General features: G+C 44.9%; 3 long non-coding RNA genes and 2 gene segments (V, D, J or C); 2 read left to right on the top strand and 3 right to left on the bottom strand.

The window, feature by feature from the left end:
• Window positions 1–17115, top strand: part of LOC117795175 — a 140080-nt gene that overhangs the window by 72460 nt on the left and 50505 nt on the right. The window lies entirely within an intron of this gene.
• The window catches only part of LOC109490378, a 139661-nt gene that overhangs the window by 77391 nt on the left and 45155 nt on the right, over window positions 1–17115 (bottom strand).
• Window positions 7019–15273, top strand: LOC117795166. Its single transcript, XR_004619015.1, has 3 exons — window positions 7019–7134; window positions 14882–15003; window positions 15116–15273. It is a non-coding gene; the product is annotated as an uncharacterized LOC117795166 (long non-coding RNA).
• LOC117795159 lies at window positions 10838–11520 on the bottom strand. The gene is made up of 2 exons (XR_004618998.1): window positions 11256–11520; window positions 10838–11123 (listed from the first exon to the last, which is right to left on the bottom strand). It is a non-coding gene; the product is annotated as an uncharacterized LOC117795159 (long non-coding RNA).
• Window positions 14489–15457, bottom strand: LOC117795149. The segment is given in 2 exon segments: window positions 14489–14919; window positions 15216–15457. Coding segments are annotated over 2 exon segments (465 nt in total).

The raw sequence follows: 17115 nt of genomic DNA, 5'->3' as shown, positions 1-17115 counted from the left end.
CCCTGGATCTTCTATTAAACTCGTCATCTGTCGATAACCACATTTTCCTCTTGCTTTCTCGTTCTTACCCAATTTTTCTTGTTCCATTGGCTGCAGTTTCAGCACAACATTGAACAGAAATGATGATGGCATTTGTTTGCTTATTTACCAGTTATGTATGCACCGGACAACTACGGGAATTGGATTTGCGGTGAATACTGTTGGATCCCACCATTTCAAGGACCTATCAGCATCCCAAGATATCTGCAAGTCATTGTTCCAACCAGCAGCTACATATCTCACCTGAGGAACCCCATGTAACCATTTCTCAGAACAAGGAAGATCTATGCTTGCTCTTTATACGCTAGAGGTGTGTTCTAGAAAGACCCACATCACCTCCTAGTGGTCAGAGGGGCAAATTCACCAGACACCCTCTGATACTGCCATCACTCGCCCTGCGGTGAACGGGGGTTCCCACGTTGGGAAGGAGCAGCCAGGCATCTCAAGTATCAGACCAGACAGGGACACAAGCAGCTGGTATATGCCTCCATCTCACATAGGATGGTTACTAGTAGTCGTTACATTTGCTCAGTTATTAACCTATATTGTTTGATGGTTTATCAGTATAATTTGCTTTTTCAACCTTTTCTAGCTACCATTCAAGGTAAATACGCTTCTTAAATTTCTCTCCTCTTCTCTTGCTATATTCCACCATCGAGGGATCATATGCTCTTTCATTCTTCCAGTTATGCGAAATGTCCTGACTTTCATCTCTCTCCAGTCTCACCTTGTACTCACCCCCTTTTTCCCTCTTTGCTCACGCCACCTTACTAACTACACCTTTCATTAAACACACCAATTTCTTTCCTGCCTGAGTAATGTTGCATGGATCTCCCAGCCATGCCGGTCGGTTCATTATCCCCAGTCCCACATAATTAACTCCAGCTCACCTTCAGGATGTCATCTTAAACATGACTTCCTCTAGGAACCTGCTCTGAGACTCTACTAGGTCTCCCTGTGTCATAGGCAGAGGCAGCTGGGTCCGCACAACCCCTGCCCCTGCCTGACGGATACAAGGGCAGAGACCCCCGGTCACAACAAATATTTTTCCCCATGGCTTTGAAACTTCGGCGGAGACCTAGAGACAGAAGGTAGAGATCGCTGAGGCTTTTTATGCGTCTTTTTAGAAAGAACGTATATGAGCTCCTGTTGCTTAGGAACACGGGGCTAGGGTTTCTGTTCTCATTAAACTGGTCAATTGTCTCTCTTAGCATCCCTCTGAGCTCATCCGGCATCCAGGCAACCAATTCCCTTTAATATTGTAAGTTAGTGTTTTAGAGGCCTTTTTCTCCTGTATCAGATTTACTTTCCTTTTATTTATTTTTGAGCAGCTTTATTGAGGTAAAATTGATGCACAAAAAAACTGCACATATTTGATGTATAGAGTTGAATGAGTTTGGAGACAGGCGCACAGCCATGAAACCATCACCACAGTCAAACTAATAGACATATCTGTCACTTCCAATAGCTTCCTTGTTTTGGTTTGCTTTGGTTTTGTGGCCAAAACACTTGACATGAAACCTATCCTCTTAACAACGTCTGAAGTGCACAGAACAGTGTTGTTAACTGTGGGCACTACGTTGTTCTACTCTGTCGTGTAGCAAATCCCGAGCCAGTCTTCGTCTTGCATAACTGAACTGTATATCAGTCCAAGTCCCCATTCCCTTCTTCTCAGAGACCTTGGCAATCACCGTTCTACTTTCTGCTTCTATGACCTGGACTCCTTTGGTACTTCATAGAAGTGGGATCATGTTTTATTCATGTCTCTGTGACTGGCTTATTCCACCTGGGGCGTGCTCTAGCTTCATCCATGTTGTTGCAAATGGCAAGATTTCCTTCTTTCTTAAGGCTCAATAATGGTCTATTATACGTATACACCGCGTTTCCTTTATCCGCTTATCTACTGATGGACATCTGAGTTGCTTCCATATTTTGGCTGCTGTGAAAAATGCTGCAATGAACCTGGGAGTGCAGATATCTCTTCAAGATCCTGATTTCAGGGGCTCCTGGGTGGCTCAGTCGTCAGGCATCTGCCTTTGGCTCAGGGCGTCATCCCGGCGTTCCGGGATCGAGTCCCACATCGGGCTCCTCCGCTGGGAGCCTGCTTCTTCCTCTCCCACTCCCCCTGCTTGTGTTCCCTCTCTCGCTGGCTGTCTCTCTGTCAAATAAATAAATAAAATCTTTTTTTAAAAAAAAGATCCTGATTTCAATTCTTTTAGATATATACCCAGAAGTGGGATTGCTGGGTGGTAGTTCTATTTTTTTAAATTTTTGTGGAACTTCCATATTGTTTTCCATAGCAGCTACATGGCCAATTGTTGTACAAGGGCTCCCATTTCTTCGCATCCTCCCCCCCCAATACGTATCTTTTCTTTCTTTAATAACAGTCTTGTGAAGTGATAGCTCATTTTGGTTCTGATTTGCATTTCCCTGACGATGAGGGGTCTCAAGCACATTTCCGTATAAGTGTTGTCCATTTACATGTCTTCTTTCCATGAAATGTTTTTTCAAGTCCTTTGGCAGTTTTAAAATCAGGTTAGTATTTTTATTTGCTATTGAGTTGTAGGAGTTTCTCATATATTTTTAGATATTAACGTCTTACCAGATTTGTGGTTGCAAATATTTTCTCCAATTCCATACTAAGCTACAATGATGAAAGAGTATGGTACTGGCATAAAGACAGACACATAGACCAGTGGAACGGAATAGAGATTCCAGAAATAAACCCACTTGTACATGGTCACCTGATCTTCCAGAAGGGTGCCACAATGGAAAAGGCTAGTCTCTTCAATAAATGGTGTTGGGAAAACTGGATATCCATATGCAAATGAGTGAAAATGGACCCCTATCTTGTATCATGCATAAAAATCAATTCAAGGGGTGCCTGGGTAGCACAGTCGTTAAGTGTCTGCCTTCGGCTCAGGGCGTGATCCTGGCGTTGTGGGATCGAGCCCCACATCAGGCTCCTCCGCTGGGAGCCTACTTCTTCCTCTCGCACTCTCCTGCTGCGTTCCCTCTCTCGCTGGCTGTCTCTCTGTCACATAAATAAATAAAAATTCTTTAAAAAAAATCAATTCAAAATTAACCAAAGACTAAAACTTAAGACCCCAAACTATAAAACTTTAAGAAGAAAACATAGGAGAAAACCTTGTTGATTATGGTCTTGGCAATGATATTTTTTTAATCAGCCTAAAAGCACTGACAACAAAAACAAAAATAGACAAGTGGGACTATGTCAGAATAAAATGTTTGCTTTCCTTTTAAACAGTGAATTGGAAGTTTTATGCCACTAAGAAACTTAAAACTGCCTAAGAGATTTTCTACTGGCCTTTCAATTTCTACCCAAGACATAGCAATGTTCACTTATTGCTTCTCCTGGTTTCAGCCCTCTGCTTGTCAGAGGGCATATTTCAAATATCTGAGCCCTCTCTCCCCCCTCTCCCTTTGGGGATAGTGAACCCAGAGGGTTTACTCACAAATGAGCACCTGCTTCAGAGGTGAATGTCACTTTGTTGCTTTCATGAGCATTTCTGGAGTGAGGAAAAATGACAAAGATAACATCTAATCATAATTTCATTAGATATTTGAAGTGGTTTTATTTTATGACTCTATTCTTTCATGGGACTACAAGTAGTTCCCTCAAAAAATAATTTAGATTGAGATCTTTCAAAGGATCTTATAAAACATTTTTTTGCCCTATATCTTGTTAAAAAGAGAAAGTAATGTCTCTGCTTAAAGGACACACAGATCTTGATGTAAGGTACTTAGGAATAATATTTAATGTTTTCCCCCCCTTATACCTTTCCTTAAAAGGAGAATAACCATTAAATACATAATATCAGGGGCTTCAAATTCTCAAGGGAGTATTTGATCGAGTCACCTGAACTAAATTAGCCAGAGTCCATTTTTGTTAGAAAAAACAAAAGAATCTTAACTGATTCTGAAAAACAGTACCAGAGAGTAAAGATGAAAGGCACTCCGACATTTAGAGAGTATTTTAAACTGACTATTGGTCAGTCCAAAGCAGTCAGATGGCTTTCCATATTCCAGAATGGAAAAACAGCCGCAGGGGTAGGCGGTTGTGACGGAGCCAAGCCAATGCTCACGGACGCCTGAGTTAGGGTAAGTACCGCAGCAACTGGGTTGAGACTCCTGTAAACGAGTCCTGGAAATTACTTTTGTGCGCACCGATTTCCAGTTCCAGCTGACTCACAGCCTTTGCCGATCTCTCATGTGTGAGATAAGAAACGACATGCAGGGGGTGCCTGAGTAGCGCAGTCGTTAAGCGTCTGCCTTCAGCTCAGGGCGTGATCCCCGCGTTCAGGGATCAAGCCCCACATCAGGCTCCTCCACTGGGAGCCTGCTTCTTCCTCTCCCACTCCCCTGCTGTGTTCCCTCTCTTGCTGGCTGTCTCTCTGTCACATAAATAAATAAAATCTTTAAAAAAAAAGAAAGAAATCACATGCAGAATGGGCGTATCCAAGGATGCGGGAGACTTAAAAGACCTGACTTCCTAGAAACCTGTGGAATTCTCCCCCTGACGTGTGTGCGTGTGTGTGCTGGGCAGTCAGGAAAAAGCCTTATAATCCTTAGCCCAGGGATATTGCCATGTCAGCGGGCCACTTGATGGGGCCCAGCTCCGTTCCCATCTTGCTAGTTCTCAAACACCTGTGAACCTCCTGCATACACTGTTCTCGGATGTTTGCTCTCTCGCTCTCTCGCTCTCTCTCTCTCTCTCTCTCTCACACACACACACACACACACACACACACACACACACACACACAGATGTCTCAGTCTGCGGTTTTTCTCTCCCCACGCCTCCCTCTGCAGGGCTCGGGGGATTCGCGGAGGTGGGGCCGAGGGGGCTGTTGCCAGGGTTCTTGTCGGGGTCTCGGATCTGTGCCCAGCGCTGTGCTAAGCACCGCAGAAGTAGAGGCTGCTGTCCGCAGGACTCGCACTCGTCACCGTCAGACTGGAAAGTCTGTTGTTTGGATGGCTAATGGGAAACCTGGCGGCGGGGAAGTCCCGTTCATGTGCGGCACTGGAGCCCACGTTTGAGGTTGCCATCAGCGTGAGGCCCTGTGCAGGGAGCTGGCGATACCAAAACACGGTTGTGGCTTGAAAGTCCACCGCGTGGCACTCGATCTTCACCAAGGTGCCGCTCTTGCAGATGACTGTGCTTGGATCTTGGATGACCAGAGCACCCAGCCCAGAGCCTGCCGAAACAGAGGTCAAGGAGATGACGGAGGCCAGAGGACCCGTCGGACGCGACCACAGGGGGACAGCTCACAGCCACGCTCCTTTGCCTTTTGTCCAGCTCCCAGAGATTCCTGCTGCTCGGTGACATCTCCCGCTAGACGCCTTACGACCATAATCCCTCACTTCCCCTGGCTGGTGACGTCTCACCCTACCCTTCAGAACTCAGAGAGCGCGGATGTCCCTTCTCATTGTGGTCAGCGTAAAAAAATCCGCAATCTCTGCTACCACTCACGCATGCCAGCAACATGCACACTTGCCCCAACTCTGCAGCTAAAACGGTTCATACCAGGCCCCAGGAGCAGCAGAACCATCAGCATCTTCAGGTGTTGGCCTCATACCACACCTAGCTCAAGATAGGCATGACCACGCTCTTCCTTCTCCCTTTCTCCGCCCCTAGGAGGGTGGGCCACCGCTTATGTGATCCTGAAGGTGCTCCAGTCTGCCCCCTGGTGGTGACTTCTTTGCCAGCAGTGCAGGGTCCATTGCTCGCTCTTTCCTTTCTTTCCTTCCTTCCTTCCTTCCTTTCCTTCCTTCCTTTCCTTCTTTCTTTCCTTCTTTCTGTCCTTCTTTCTTTCCTTCTTTCAGATTTTATTTATTTATTTTGACAGAGAAAGCGAGAGAAGGAACACAAGCAAGGGGAGTATGGGAGGGAGAAGCAGGCTTCCCGCTGAGCAGGGAGCCCGATGCGGGCTCGATCCCAGGACCCTGGGATCATGACCTGAGCCAAAGGCAGAGGCTTAACGGCTGAGCCACCCAGGCGCCCCAATTGCTCTTTCTATCGCAGAGCCACGCATACACGGCTGAAAGGGGCCTCAGACGTTCTAATTCTACTCCTACCTTTATAGAACGTGCACTAACACCCAGATCATTGAAAAGACTTCAACAAGTTTCTTAGCTTTATTTAAGAGAAAGGCTCTATGTTTGTGTACTAAATGGAATTATAGTCAGTTCTTTATTTCTGTAACGTATCCTCAAAGTAACCGAGACAACTCATGACTGTTCATCACTAGAACTATGGGTGAGCATAAGAAATCCTAGGCTCCAAGTTCAATGTTTCTTCATACTGATGATAAAGACATTTTCTCATCTTCTAAATGAAGTATTTATTTCACCACTATCTCGTGCCAGTCTCCCTGATATTGATGGACTTAATACTAAACATTGCTATTTATCATAGTCTGTATGACTCTGTAAATCACAATGGAGGCTAGGAAGACAATTTATTTGCAGCTCTTTCACCACGATACAGGTCATGGACTAAGTATGGGCCAGTGGCAATAGGTTCTAGGAGATTTAGGGAATTATTTCTGCTTTGACCATGCTGGAATATTCATTTAAACGGCTCATGCTCAGAAATGTATAGCAATTTCAAAGAGGCTGAAGATTTTTCTCCAAAGCATACTTTCATTTTTATAACAACTTCCCAGTTGCGCTTCATTCATATTTAGTTCTTTATATCTGGAGTGAGTAACTAAGCGAGGTGGGATTCGGACCAGATCCATCAAATTATGTTTGTACTATAACGACATAGATTTTTATCATTGCAAATGCAATCTTGTGTATTAAATATTACCATATGCACAGTACGGATATGTGGATTCAATGGCATCTGATAGGCTTCTGTGGCTGTATTTTTTTCATGGTGGGGGAAGACCACATTATGATGAGGTCACTTCCCACCGTAACTGTACCTTTTCCCTGCAAAGAGTATGTGAATGTGCCTGTGATGTATTACTTCTCCATAACATTGTGAGATAAATGGAATGAAGTGTTTGGCAGCCCCTGGATCAAAAGAAAATCTTTCTACTCTTTTTGAGGACCACCAGCCATCAGGTATATATATATATATGTATCCCTTTGGTGTTTCATATTCATTGTCAACTTAACTAAGGAAGAAATACATTTTCTAGAACTTTCTTTGTAGTTTAGCTCTCAATTAGAATTGACCTCAAGAAAAATGCTTGCAAACGAAGCAGGTGTTGTTCTGATCTGAAGTCATCATTAGTCTCAGTGGTAAGGAATGAGGTCAGTAGTACCAATTTATTATATTATGGTTGCTGCTCCTCAGAGATGGCACCCGGGTGAACCACCATATTCCCAGCATTCACATTCCTCTAAGGATCAGGGCTGACTTGAACGTGATGGAAGGGGCACTGTATGATTTTCATCCATAGCCTTGTAGACTCCACCTGGGTCTCTTGAATGCTCACTCTTGGGGAAGCCAGCCAGTATGTAATAACTTGAACTACCCTGAGGCCACCATGCTGTGAGGAAACCACCTAACCACATTGAGGGGCTATGTGGAGAAAGACATGTGGGGCTGGTCTACGGCTGTCCTGGTCATCCCAGGTGAGGTATCAGATATGGGTATAAAGAAGTCACCTTGGATGTCCAACCCAGCTGAGCCTTCAGATATCTCCAGCCTCGGTGACTATCTGTCTGTCACTACATTAGAGACCCCAAGGGGGAACTGCCTACCAGAGCCCATTCAACCCGCGGAACCGTGAGGAAGAATATATTTTTATTTTTAGTCATTATATTTTGGGATGGTGGTGGTGGTAGTTGTTTTTCTAAGCTTTTAAAGGGAGATATAAAATACATATAATAGACCACACAAATCTTAAGTGTACATCTTAGCGAATTTTCACAAATGAACGCACTCAGGTAGGTAACCTCCACCCGGATCAAGATAGAGGACATTTTCAGAACCCCATCAACCTCCCTCGTGCTTCCCTTCAAATAAATTAAAAATGCCTCCACATGCAGTCACTACTCTAACTTCATACAGTACGTACCCGTGTGTCTGGCTTCTCTGTTCAACATCATGTCTATGAGATTCACCCATGATTTTGCAAATAATATTTGATTTTTTTGCTATATCTTATTGTATTATACAAATATAACACTATTTGTCTATTGCATTGCTGATGGACATTTGGGCATTTTCCCGTTTGAGGTCATCATGAATAAAGTTGTTGTGAGATGATTTGTCTCACATACTTTCTTGTGGTTCCTCAGAATCCTGGAATATTCCGTGAGTTTGTATACAATCAGCGAATTGGTTTTCGGGCTTGTCTAATTTGCTGCTGATTGCTTCCAGTGTAATTTTGAATTCAGAACTTTTTTTTTTACTGTAGCCAAGAAATATTATAGCTCCTGGATGATATTTTTCGTAAATTGCTCTTCCTAAAGAGATACAATGGCTCCTCAAAGCTTGCTGAGGAAAGATTTGGTGATATTTTGACTTTTTGGACTTTCATTTCATACAATTACTCTTTATAACTTGGTCACAGGGATGGAGGTTATTATGAAATTTCACAGCTAAAAAGTTCTTTCTAGTATCAGGGCCACTCTGAAAAAGTAAATGGTTCAATAGCGTTAGAATGGATGTTTTAAAAAATCGTGTAAGGTCCATAGTCTTTGTTTTATAAATTCATCAACTGACAGGAGGAAATGTATATCCCTTCAAGTTATGTCCAAGATAGTAAAGAAAAATGAAATTGTCTGTCTCCTACTGTGCTCCCCTAAATTTCCTCTCTCTCTCTGAACAGATAGCCTCACCCCCTCCCATCACTTCTGGAATATGGATTGTACCCAGGGAGCAGAGAACTCTAGGGGATGTGTCTCCCACTGGTCTATGACCGTATTGACTGGCTCAGGAAATGATTGATCTGAAGGTATCGATGAATATGGTCTGGACAAAGTAAAGCATCTTAGATACATCGCATTCCTGATGGTTTCTTTACTATTGTCAGAGGACATCAGTTGCAATGAGGGCTAGTACTCAGCATACCACCACATTTCAGGGTTGTAAATCCTATTCATAGATTAGCGTCTCTTTCCCATTTCTGCTTCTCAGTACTTTGGTCTCTGTGTGTGTCAAGCTTCCGCAGAATACATGGGAGAAGAAACCCAAAGCTAACAATTCAGAAAGGAATCCAAATAAAATGCATGAAGCCCAGACTTATATGTAATGGTCAGGGACTCCCCATATTCCCAGAAATTGCTTGTCCTGCGAAACCCAGGGCCATACAGGAGAACAGGCTGAGGTTCTTAAATGCTTCCAAGAATATTTAAAACTATATTTAATCCAGCATTTTTAGTTGTATGCAGTGGGAGGGATAGTCTGAACAATATAGACTGTTATTCATTTCTGCAAGCAGAATTATGTGATCAAATAAATATATTTTTAAAGATTTTATTTATTTATTTGACAGAGAGAGAGGCAGTGAGAGAGGGAACACAAGCAGGCGGAGTGGGAGAGGGAGAAGCAGGCTTCTCACCAAGCAGGGAGCCCATGCGGAGCTTGATCCCAGAACACTGGGATCATGACCTGAGTCGAAGGCAGATGCTTAACGACTGAGTCACCCAGGCGCCCCTCAAATAAATACTTTTAAACAAATGAAGTCCCAAGAATTAACACCACTTGCCTTAATTTGATAGATAGGTGTCAGACCACAAAGAGAGAAAGCATACAGAAGAATGAGCATTTGCAAAATAATACTGATCCACTGTCTGCTGATTAATCATGCAATGTTTCTCTTAAGCCCAACTCTCCCTCCTAAGCACCAAATAAGCCTACTGGCTATTTATTTTTTTCTTTCAGTTTTTATTTTTTTATTTTTAGTAATCTCTACACCCAGCACGGGGCTTGAAATCATGACCCCAAGATCAAGAGTCCCACACTCTTCTGACTGAGCCAGCCAGGCGCTCCTTTACTGGGTATTTCAATGCAGGTGTCCAAGGAAGGTCCGCTGGAACCAGAGACTCAATTGCGTTCAATACCCTCGCTCCACTCATTCTTCCAAATCGATTCCTGTTGCCGTATTCCCGGGGTGGAGGTGACCGTCTTCATTCCTGATTTTATCTCATCACTCCCTCCTGCCAGTTCCTTAAGGCTGTATCACTGTGGGTGCTTGTCCACTGGGTGAAATCTGATTCATCATTTGAGTTTCATCTCATGGTTTTGCCTTCTCTTTGAAGCCCTTCCTGATGCCAACAGACAAAACCAGCCATGCTGTTTCCTAGGGCCACTAACATCTCTGATTAAAGCACACATTAGAGGAAATTGATCACTGTGTCTGTGTTCTACACATTTTTCTTCCTGCTTGGCTTTTATTATTCTGAAGGAAGGGACCAGTTTCTGTTCATTTTGGTTTTCCAGTATTTGGTAAGGAGAGCTAGAATGTAAAATTAATATTTTCTTTTGCCTACTCTCTTTCCTCCTCCTCCTCCTTCGCCCCTTCCTTCTCCTCCTCCTCCTTCTCCTTTCTCTCTCTCTGTCTCTCCCTCTCTCTGTCACTCTCTGATGTAGATAGATGTAATTCGTAGAACCAACGTAGTGGATCGCCGAGGTGTTGTGCCATTCCACAAAGCACGTTGATGGCAGCAGCTGCTTTGGGGGTCTGGCTGAGGTGAAGGAAAGCAGGCAGATTGGGGCACTGAATACAGCAAAGCCCTGCCACCTGCTGGGGAAGCAGGGCTCGAGACACATTTCTGCACAGAGAGGACGTGTCTGTACTTCACTGTGTCTCTACTACTGGCACAGAGATACAGGGCTGTCTGGTTCTTTCGAATCCGTGTCACAGTGAGAGAGAATGTCGTCTTCTTCCAAGAGGCACTGTAGCCATCAGGTATGTCTCCTTTCTGAATTTCATTTTCTACCAGCGAGTAGTAGATCAGTCCCAGCCCTTGCCCTGGGTCCTGTCGGTACCAGTACATATAGTCATGATTAAAATCCTGTTCACATTCCAGAGTTGCCTCTTGTCCTTCCTCTCTGAACAAGTATTTTGGGGTCTGAGTGATTCCACCATCCGCTGTGCCTATGGAAGAAAGAGACGCTCTAGAAACACAGCCCGGGAAGGTGCTTACTGCTTATGTCATGGGGGGCAAGGCTTAGATCCGGAGCTCTGCACCCTTGGGACAGGAATTTTCTCCCCAACCCCAGGACTCACCTGCTCCGAGGAGACAAAGAGCCACACAGCAGATCACCTGATTACCCATAATGGGAAGGGGGGCTCCTTGCAGCTCTAAGCACCTCCTGGAAGACAAACAAGGAAAGAAACTTAGCTCTGTGAATCCCCTGGCTTAATATGCAGAACTTGTCCGAAGGCTGGAACGAATAGTTGCAAAGGATCCTAGAGATATTCCAGACGGGCTCCCTAACTTTGCAGAAGAGAAGACCTACAGGGCAGCCGAAGCACGTGCACCCCCTTGGGCCTCCCTCCCCAAACCGCCTCCCCCTGGGCTGAGTGGGTGGGCAATTTCGGGCCAAAGTCCCTCTCCGATTGGCCCCTGCTTCTACCTTCTCAGTTACCGTTTGGTTCCATTACTCTGTGACCGCCTGTAGCCACAGGTCAGACGAGAACCTAGAAATCATTTTTAATTCCATCGCTGGGGCACATAGCACCCCGCTCTCATCCATCCTGCATGCATGCCAAGCTCTGACTTTCATTGGACCCCTTCTCCCTGGCTGGTTTGACTTCTCTCTGTCATTTTCATTCACTTTCATGTCCCCATGCCTTTCTTCAATTCTCTTACTAATTTTCCATTTGATTTTATTCTAACTTGGGTATCTTTTCACTTATTCTCCATTTCTTAGATAATTTTGTCTTTTTCTTTCATTTCTTCTCTGAGTTTAATCAACTTTTTCTTTCATTTGTCTCTTAGGGCTATCCTATCTCTAGCTCCTTGCTTGTATGTATTTAATTCCATTTGGAGCACAGACTTATATTTTCTTTGGACACATGATCATTTTGGGGGGACAGTCCGCTGAAAGGTGTGTCTGTGGGATTTGCTCTATTCTATGGATTTTACTTTCCTCTTGCTCATTTTCATGATGTTGGGTGTTTCATACACTACCCAGCTTCCCCACTGTTCTGGCAAAGCCCAGGTCGGTTTGGTTGGTTTAGTAACATGGTTGGTTGGCGTTCATGGTGGGGGTGGGGCAGACCCCCTCAGTGTGTGACCCTCTTTTGTTTTGCAGGAAAACTCCAACTTGTCTTAGAAATGTTTTCTTCTTTTTTCCCTTCATTACCAGATTGCAAAAGGACACTTTTCCCCTTCTTTTGGCCTTTCTTCCCTCCCCCAGAAGCAATACTTTTAGAAGACTACACTTTATTTTTTTTAAAGATTTTATTTATTTATTTGACAGAGAGAGACAGCAAGAGAGAGAGGGAACACAAGCAGGGGGAGTGGGAGAGGAAGAAGCAGGCTCCCAGCGGAGGAGCCTGATGTGGGGCTCGATCCCAGGACCCTGGGGTCACGTCCTGAGCTGAAGGCAGATGCTCAACGACTGAGCCACCCAGGCGCCCCTAGAAGACTACACTTTAAGTGATGTGCCTGGTGCTTCACGTAGAGTGTGCTGTCAAAGCTCCTGCAATCCTGTTCAGGGGTGTTCTTCTCAGGGTGTCTCCCTGCCTCCCTGCTGGCCCCCAGCCGCTATCCTCCTCTGTCCTAGCAGGGAGGGGAGGGACCGGAGCATGTGAAATGATTTCAGAAAATCAAAAGGCAGAAACAGGAAACGAACGCAGTGCAGTGACATGGTTTATACTCCATCCTGGTGAGGGCAACACTTTTCTGTAGGTTCCCAATGTTTGCCGAGTGATGAGAATTTAAAAAAAAAATTCACTGAGATAACAAAAAGTTGAAGTGATATGTTTCTTTTCTTTCTTTTCTTTTCTTTTCTCTTCTTCTCTTTTCTTTTCTTTTAATTTTAAAGTAGACTCCACCCCAGCATGGAGCACAACGCAGGGCTTGAACTCACGACCCTGAGATCAAGACCTGAGCTGAGATCAAGGGTCGGATGTTTAACTGACTGAGCCACCCAGGCGCCCCCAGGTGATATGTTTCTAGTTAAAAATATTCTGGGGCCACATCTTTCTCCAAACTTCCAGACAAATCTATCCAACTCTACATCCACCACCTCTGAGGACCTCACAGCCGAGTTCTTCATCCTGACACCCACACGTGCCTGCACAGGCACGAGGCAAGGGACAAAGCCGGGATTATTCCAGAAAGAATAAGAGGCAGTGCAGCTTGGTATAAAAACCACAGGTATTTGAGCCAGACACACGTGGGTTTGTATTCTTTCCCTCTCCTTCTCTCTCTCTCTCTCTCTCTCTCTCTCTCTCAGTCTGAGAAAGGAAAGTGAACCCTTGGAACCACACTTGCTTTTGCTCATGTTGAAAATGAAGAAAATATTTCCTTTGCTTGATTGTCTTAGATGAGTAAATGAAATTCTACATTGAAAGCATGCCATAGGCCAAAGATAGACAAGGCAAGAAACAACAATTGTTGGAGAGGATGTGGAGAAAGGGGATCCCTCCTACATTGTTGGTGGGAATGCAAGTTGGTACAGCCACTCTGGAAAACAGTGTGGAGGTCCCTTAAAAAGTTAAAAATTGAACTACCCTATGACCCAGCCATTGCACTACTGGGTGTTTACCCCAAAGATACAGACGTAGTAAAGAGAAGGGCCATATGCACCCCAATGTTCATAGCTGCATTGTCCACAATAGCCAAATCATGGAAGGAGCCGAGATGCCCTTCAACAGATGACTGGATTAAGAAGCTGTGGTCCATATATACAATGGAATATTACTCAGCTATCAGAAAGAACGAATTCTCAACATTTGCTGCAACATGGACGGCACTGGAGGAGATAATGCTAAGTGAAATAAGTCAAGCAGAGAAAGACAATTATCATATGATTTCTCTCATCTATGGAACATAAGAACTAGGAGGATCGGTAGGGGAAGAAAGGGATAAAGAAAAGGGGGGTAATCAGAAGGGGGAATGAAACATGAGAGACTATGGACTATGAGAAACAAACTGAAGACTTCAGAGGGGAGGGGGTGGGGGAATGGGATAGACTGGTGATGGGTAGTAAGGAGGGCACGTATTGCATGGTGCACTGGGTGTTATACGCAACTAATGAAGCATCAAACTTTACATCGGAATCCGGGGATGTACTGTATGGTGATTAACATAATATAATAAAAAAAAAAAGAAAGCATGCCATAGGGAACTTGAAATAGAGCATTCAGTGAAGCAAAGAGCACTTTTCTTCAATAAATATGTAATCTGACAAATGCTGTCCAGTTTTAAAACACTTTACCTTTCTCTGGTGACAGTCTTAGTTCCTGAGCGTGGGCTGGGATGTTCCATGAAGCTCCCTCCCCTCTTTCCATGCTCGCCCTGCAAAATGCTTTCTAGCTAGTGTGCTTGCTCACCAAGCAGCACATTCCCTCCGTCCCTGAGCCCAGGGCTGTTTGCCGGGGAGGTTTGTGCCTTGCGACGATGGGAGTCTGCACTGATGTGGGTAAGAGCTGGCGCAAAAGTACCCTGCAGAGTCCCCCAACTCCACCGGCTGGATCTTTAAAACGCTGAGTCCGTCTTTGGAAAATTCAGTAGAAAAGCGGTTTTTTGGCATTCCTGAGTCGTCTATGATATTCTCCTTCTGGAGGTAAACCATGAATTTCAGACCTTCCCCCAGGGGCTGCTGATACCAGTAAAAATAACCGTGTCCTTTCTCAGGGCGGCACGTCAGTGTTGCCTCTTGTCCTGTCCTTCTCACCAGGTGTCTCGGGTTCTGGGTGACGCCAGCATTCACGGGACCTCAGAGGAGAAGAGATTATGTGAGACAGAGTCAATGGCCACAATGGCGGACGGAGGGAGTGCCTTACAATATGGCAACCCAAGGTAGCTCAAATATCTTTCCAGTTTCCTGCGTTCAAGTAAAAATGCACATGAATTTTGCTTTTCACTCCACGATGCAATTATTCGTTCTCATTTAAATGTCAATACCTTTCAGAAAATCACTGCGCAACAGGAAGGTCCAGGGCCTATCTGAGACACAGCTAGAGAACCACAGACAAAGCCCAGTTATGGTGATCTGTCAGCCCAGAACTCACCTGCCCCCAGGAGCCAGATGACCACGCAGCAGAGGAGTCTGGTGCCCATGGCAGAGAGGGCATGAAGAGGACGCATAGGCAGGGCCAGGAGGGGTGCTCACGGCTCTAGCTCAGGGAGCTAGACCGCAAAGCTGCCTCTTCCTATGAGGTCACCATTTCCAGGGAATCCTGTTGTCTCTAGATCTCATCTTGTACATCCGTTGAATGACACATCTTTTCTTCTTTCCTGTAAAGACATTCTGGCCTCGTATGTGTTACTACGTGTGTGACAAATACCTTCATGATGGGTCCTGGTTTTCTGAAACATTGATTTTTCCCACCTCCCTCTCTACTTCTCTATCTTTTGTCCCTTTATTTTCCTTTCATTGGCTCCTATCATCTTCCCGTTTTCTGTTGTTGACTAGAAGCAGTGGCCAGGTGTGATGTCTAGGTACGTACACTGAGGAACAGGGAAGTGGAAACCGGGTGCTGGCGAAAAAGTTAGAGACGGGAAATGCTTTGATTCTGTTTCCTTCTTTCTTCCTCCTCCTCAGCTAAGCAATGGTTTCAAGCATCTTGAGGGAAGCTCATTTTATAGTTTATAACTCACTTTCTCATCTTTTGTTATTCTTCCTGAATTTTTGATATAATTCAAAGAAGAGATAATAATTATTCTTTGAATAATAATTCAAAGAAGAGGCATTAGAAAAACTGTAAACTCTCCCTCTCACCTTGTGTCCCCAATTTGATTTATCTGTCTGCACTAGTCTCTCTTTTTTTTTTTTTTAAAGATTTTATTTATTTATTTGACAGAGATAGAGACAGCCAGCGAGAGAGGGAACACGAGCAGGGGGAGTGGGAGAGGAAGAAGCAGGCTCATAGCAGAGGAGCCTGATGTGGGGCTCGATCCCATAACGCAGGGATCATGCCCTGAGCCGAAGGCAGACGCTTAACCGCTGTGCCACCCAGGCGCCCCCTTTCTTTTTTTTTTTTTTAGAGCTTGAGAGAGGGAAAGTGCACGCGCATGCACGTGTGCATGCACGAGTGAGTGGAGGAGGGGCCAGGGAGAGGGAGGAGGAGAGAGAGAATCCCAAGCAGGCTCCATGCTCAGTGCAGAGTCTGATGCAAAGCTTGATCTCATGACCCCGAGATCATGACCTGAGCCGATATCAAGTGTTGGATGCTTAACCAACTGAACCCCCCCCCACTGTTCTCTTTAATCATGGATGTGATACCTGTATTTGAGGGATCTTCCTTTCTTCCATTCTTCTGTCTTCCTTTCCTAACCTGTAGCACTGAATAAAAATTATGTGAAAACCTCCTTTGTTCTAGGCATAGTGAAAGGAAGATACAAGGATAAATAAGGCACAGTCCTACCCTATTAGAATTGACAGAGTCCCTGGGAGATGTAATCTGAATACCTCGGACCCTCCAGGCTTTGAGTAATAAATAAGATCATGTTAATTTTTAGTATCCCTGGGGCGCCTGGGTGGCTCAGTCATTAAGCGTCTGCCTTCCGCTCAGGGCATGATCCCAGAGTCCTGGGATCGAGCCCCGCATTGGGCTCCCTGCTCCGTTGGGAGCCTGCTGCTTCCTCTCCCACTCCCCCTGCTTGTGTTCCCTCTCTCGCTGGCTGTCTCTCTTTCTCTGTCAAGTACATAAATAAAAAAATCTTTTAAAACAAAATTTTTTCAGTGTCCAAATAACAGTGGCTCATGGCCTCTCCTTATTAATAGCAGGATTCTAGGCCTGTCTGAAAGGGTTTCTATTATTTTGGGAAGTATTCCGCAGGCTCCCAGAATGTACAATTTAAGCTGCCATCACCACTTAGAATCGTCTCAGTTATTTCTCCCCGACATGCTCTAGTTTCACCAATGCTACTGAGAAGATGCCCATCGCTGAGCACCCACACCCAGCCCGA

Source organism: Ailuropoda melanoleuca, chromosome 1 (genome assembly GCF_002007445.2).
Source record: "Ailuropoda melanoleuca isolate Jingjing chromosome 1, ASM200744v2, whole genome shotgun sequence".
NCBI lineage: Eukaryota > Metazoa > Chordata > Mammalia > Carnivora > Ursidae > Ailuropoda > Ailuropoda melanoleuca.
The sequence above is the reverse complement of the archived record's forward strand: the minus strand, read 5'-3'. Positions and strand labels throughout refer to the sequence as shown.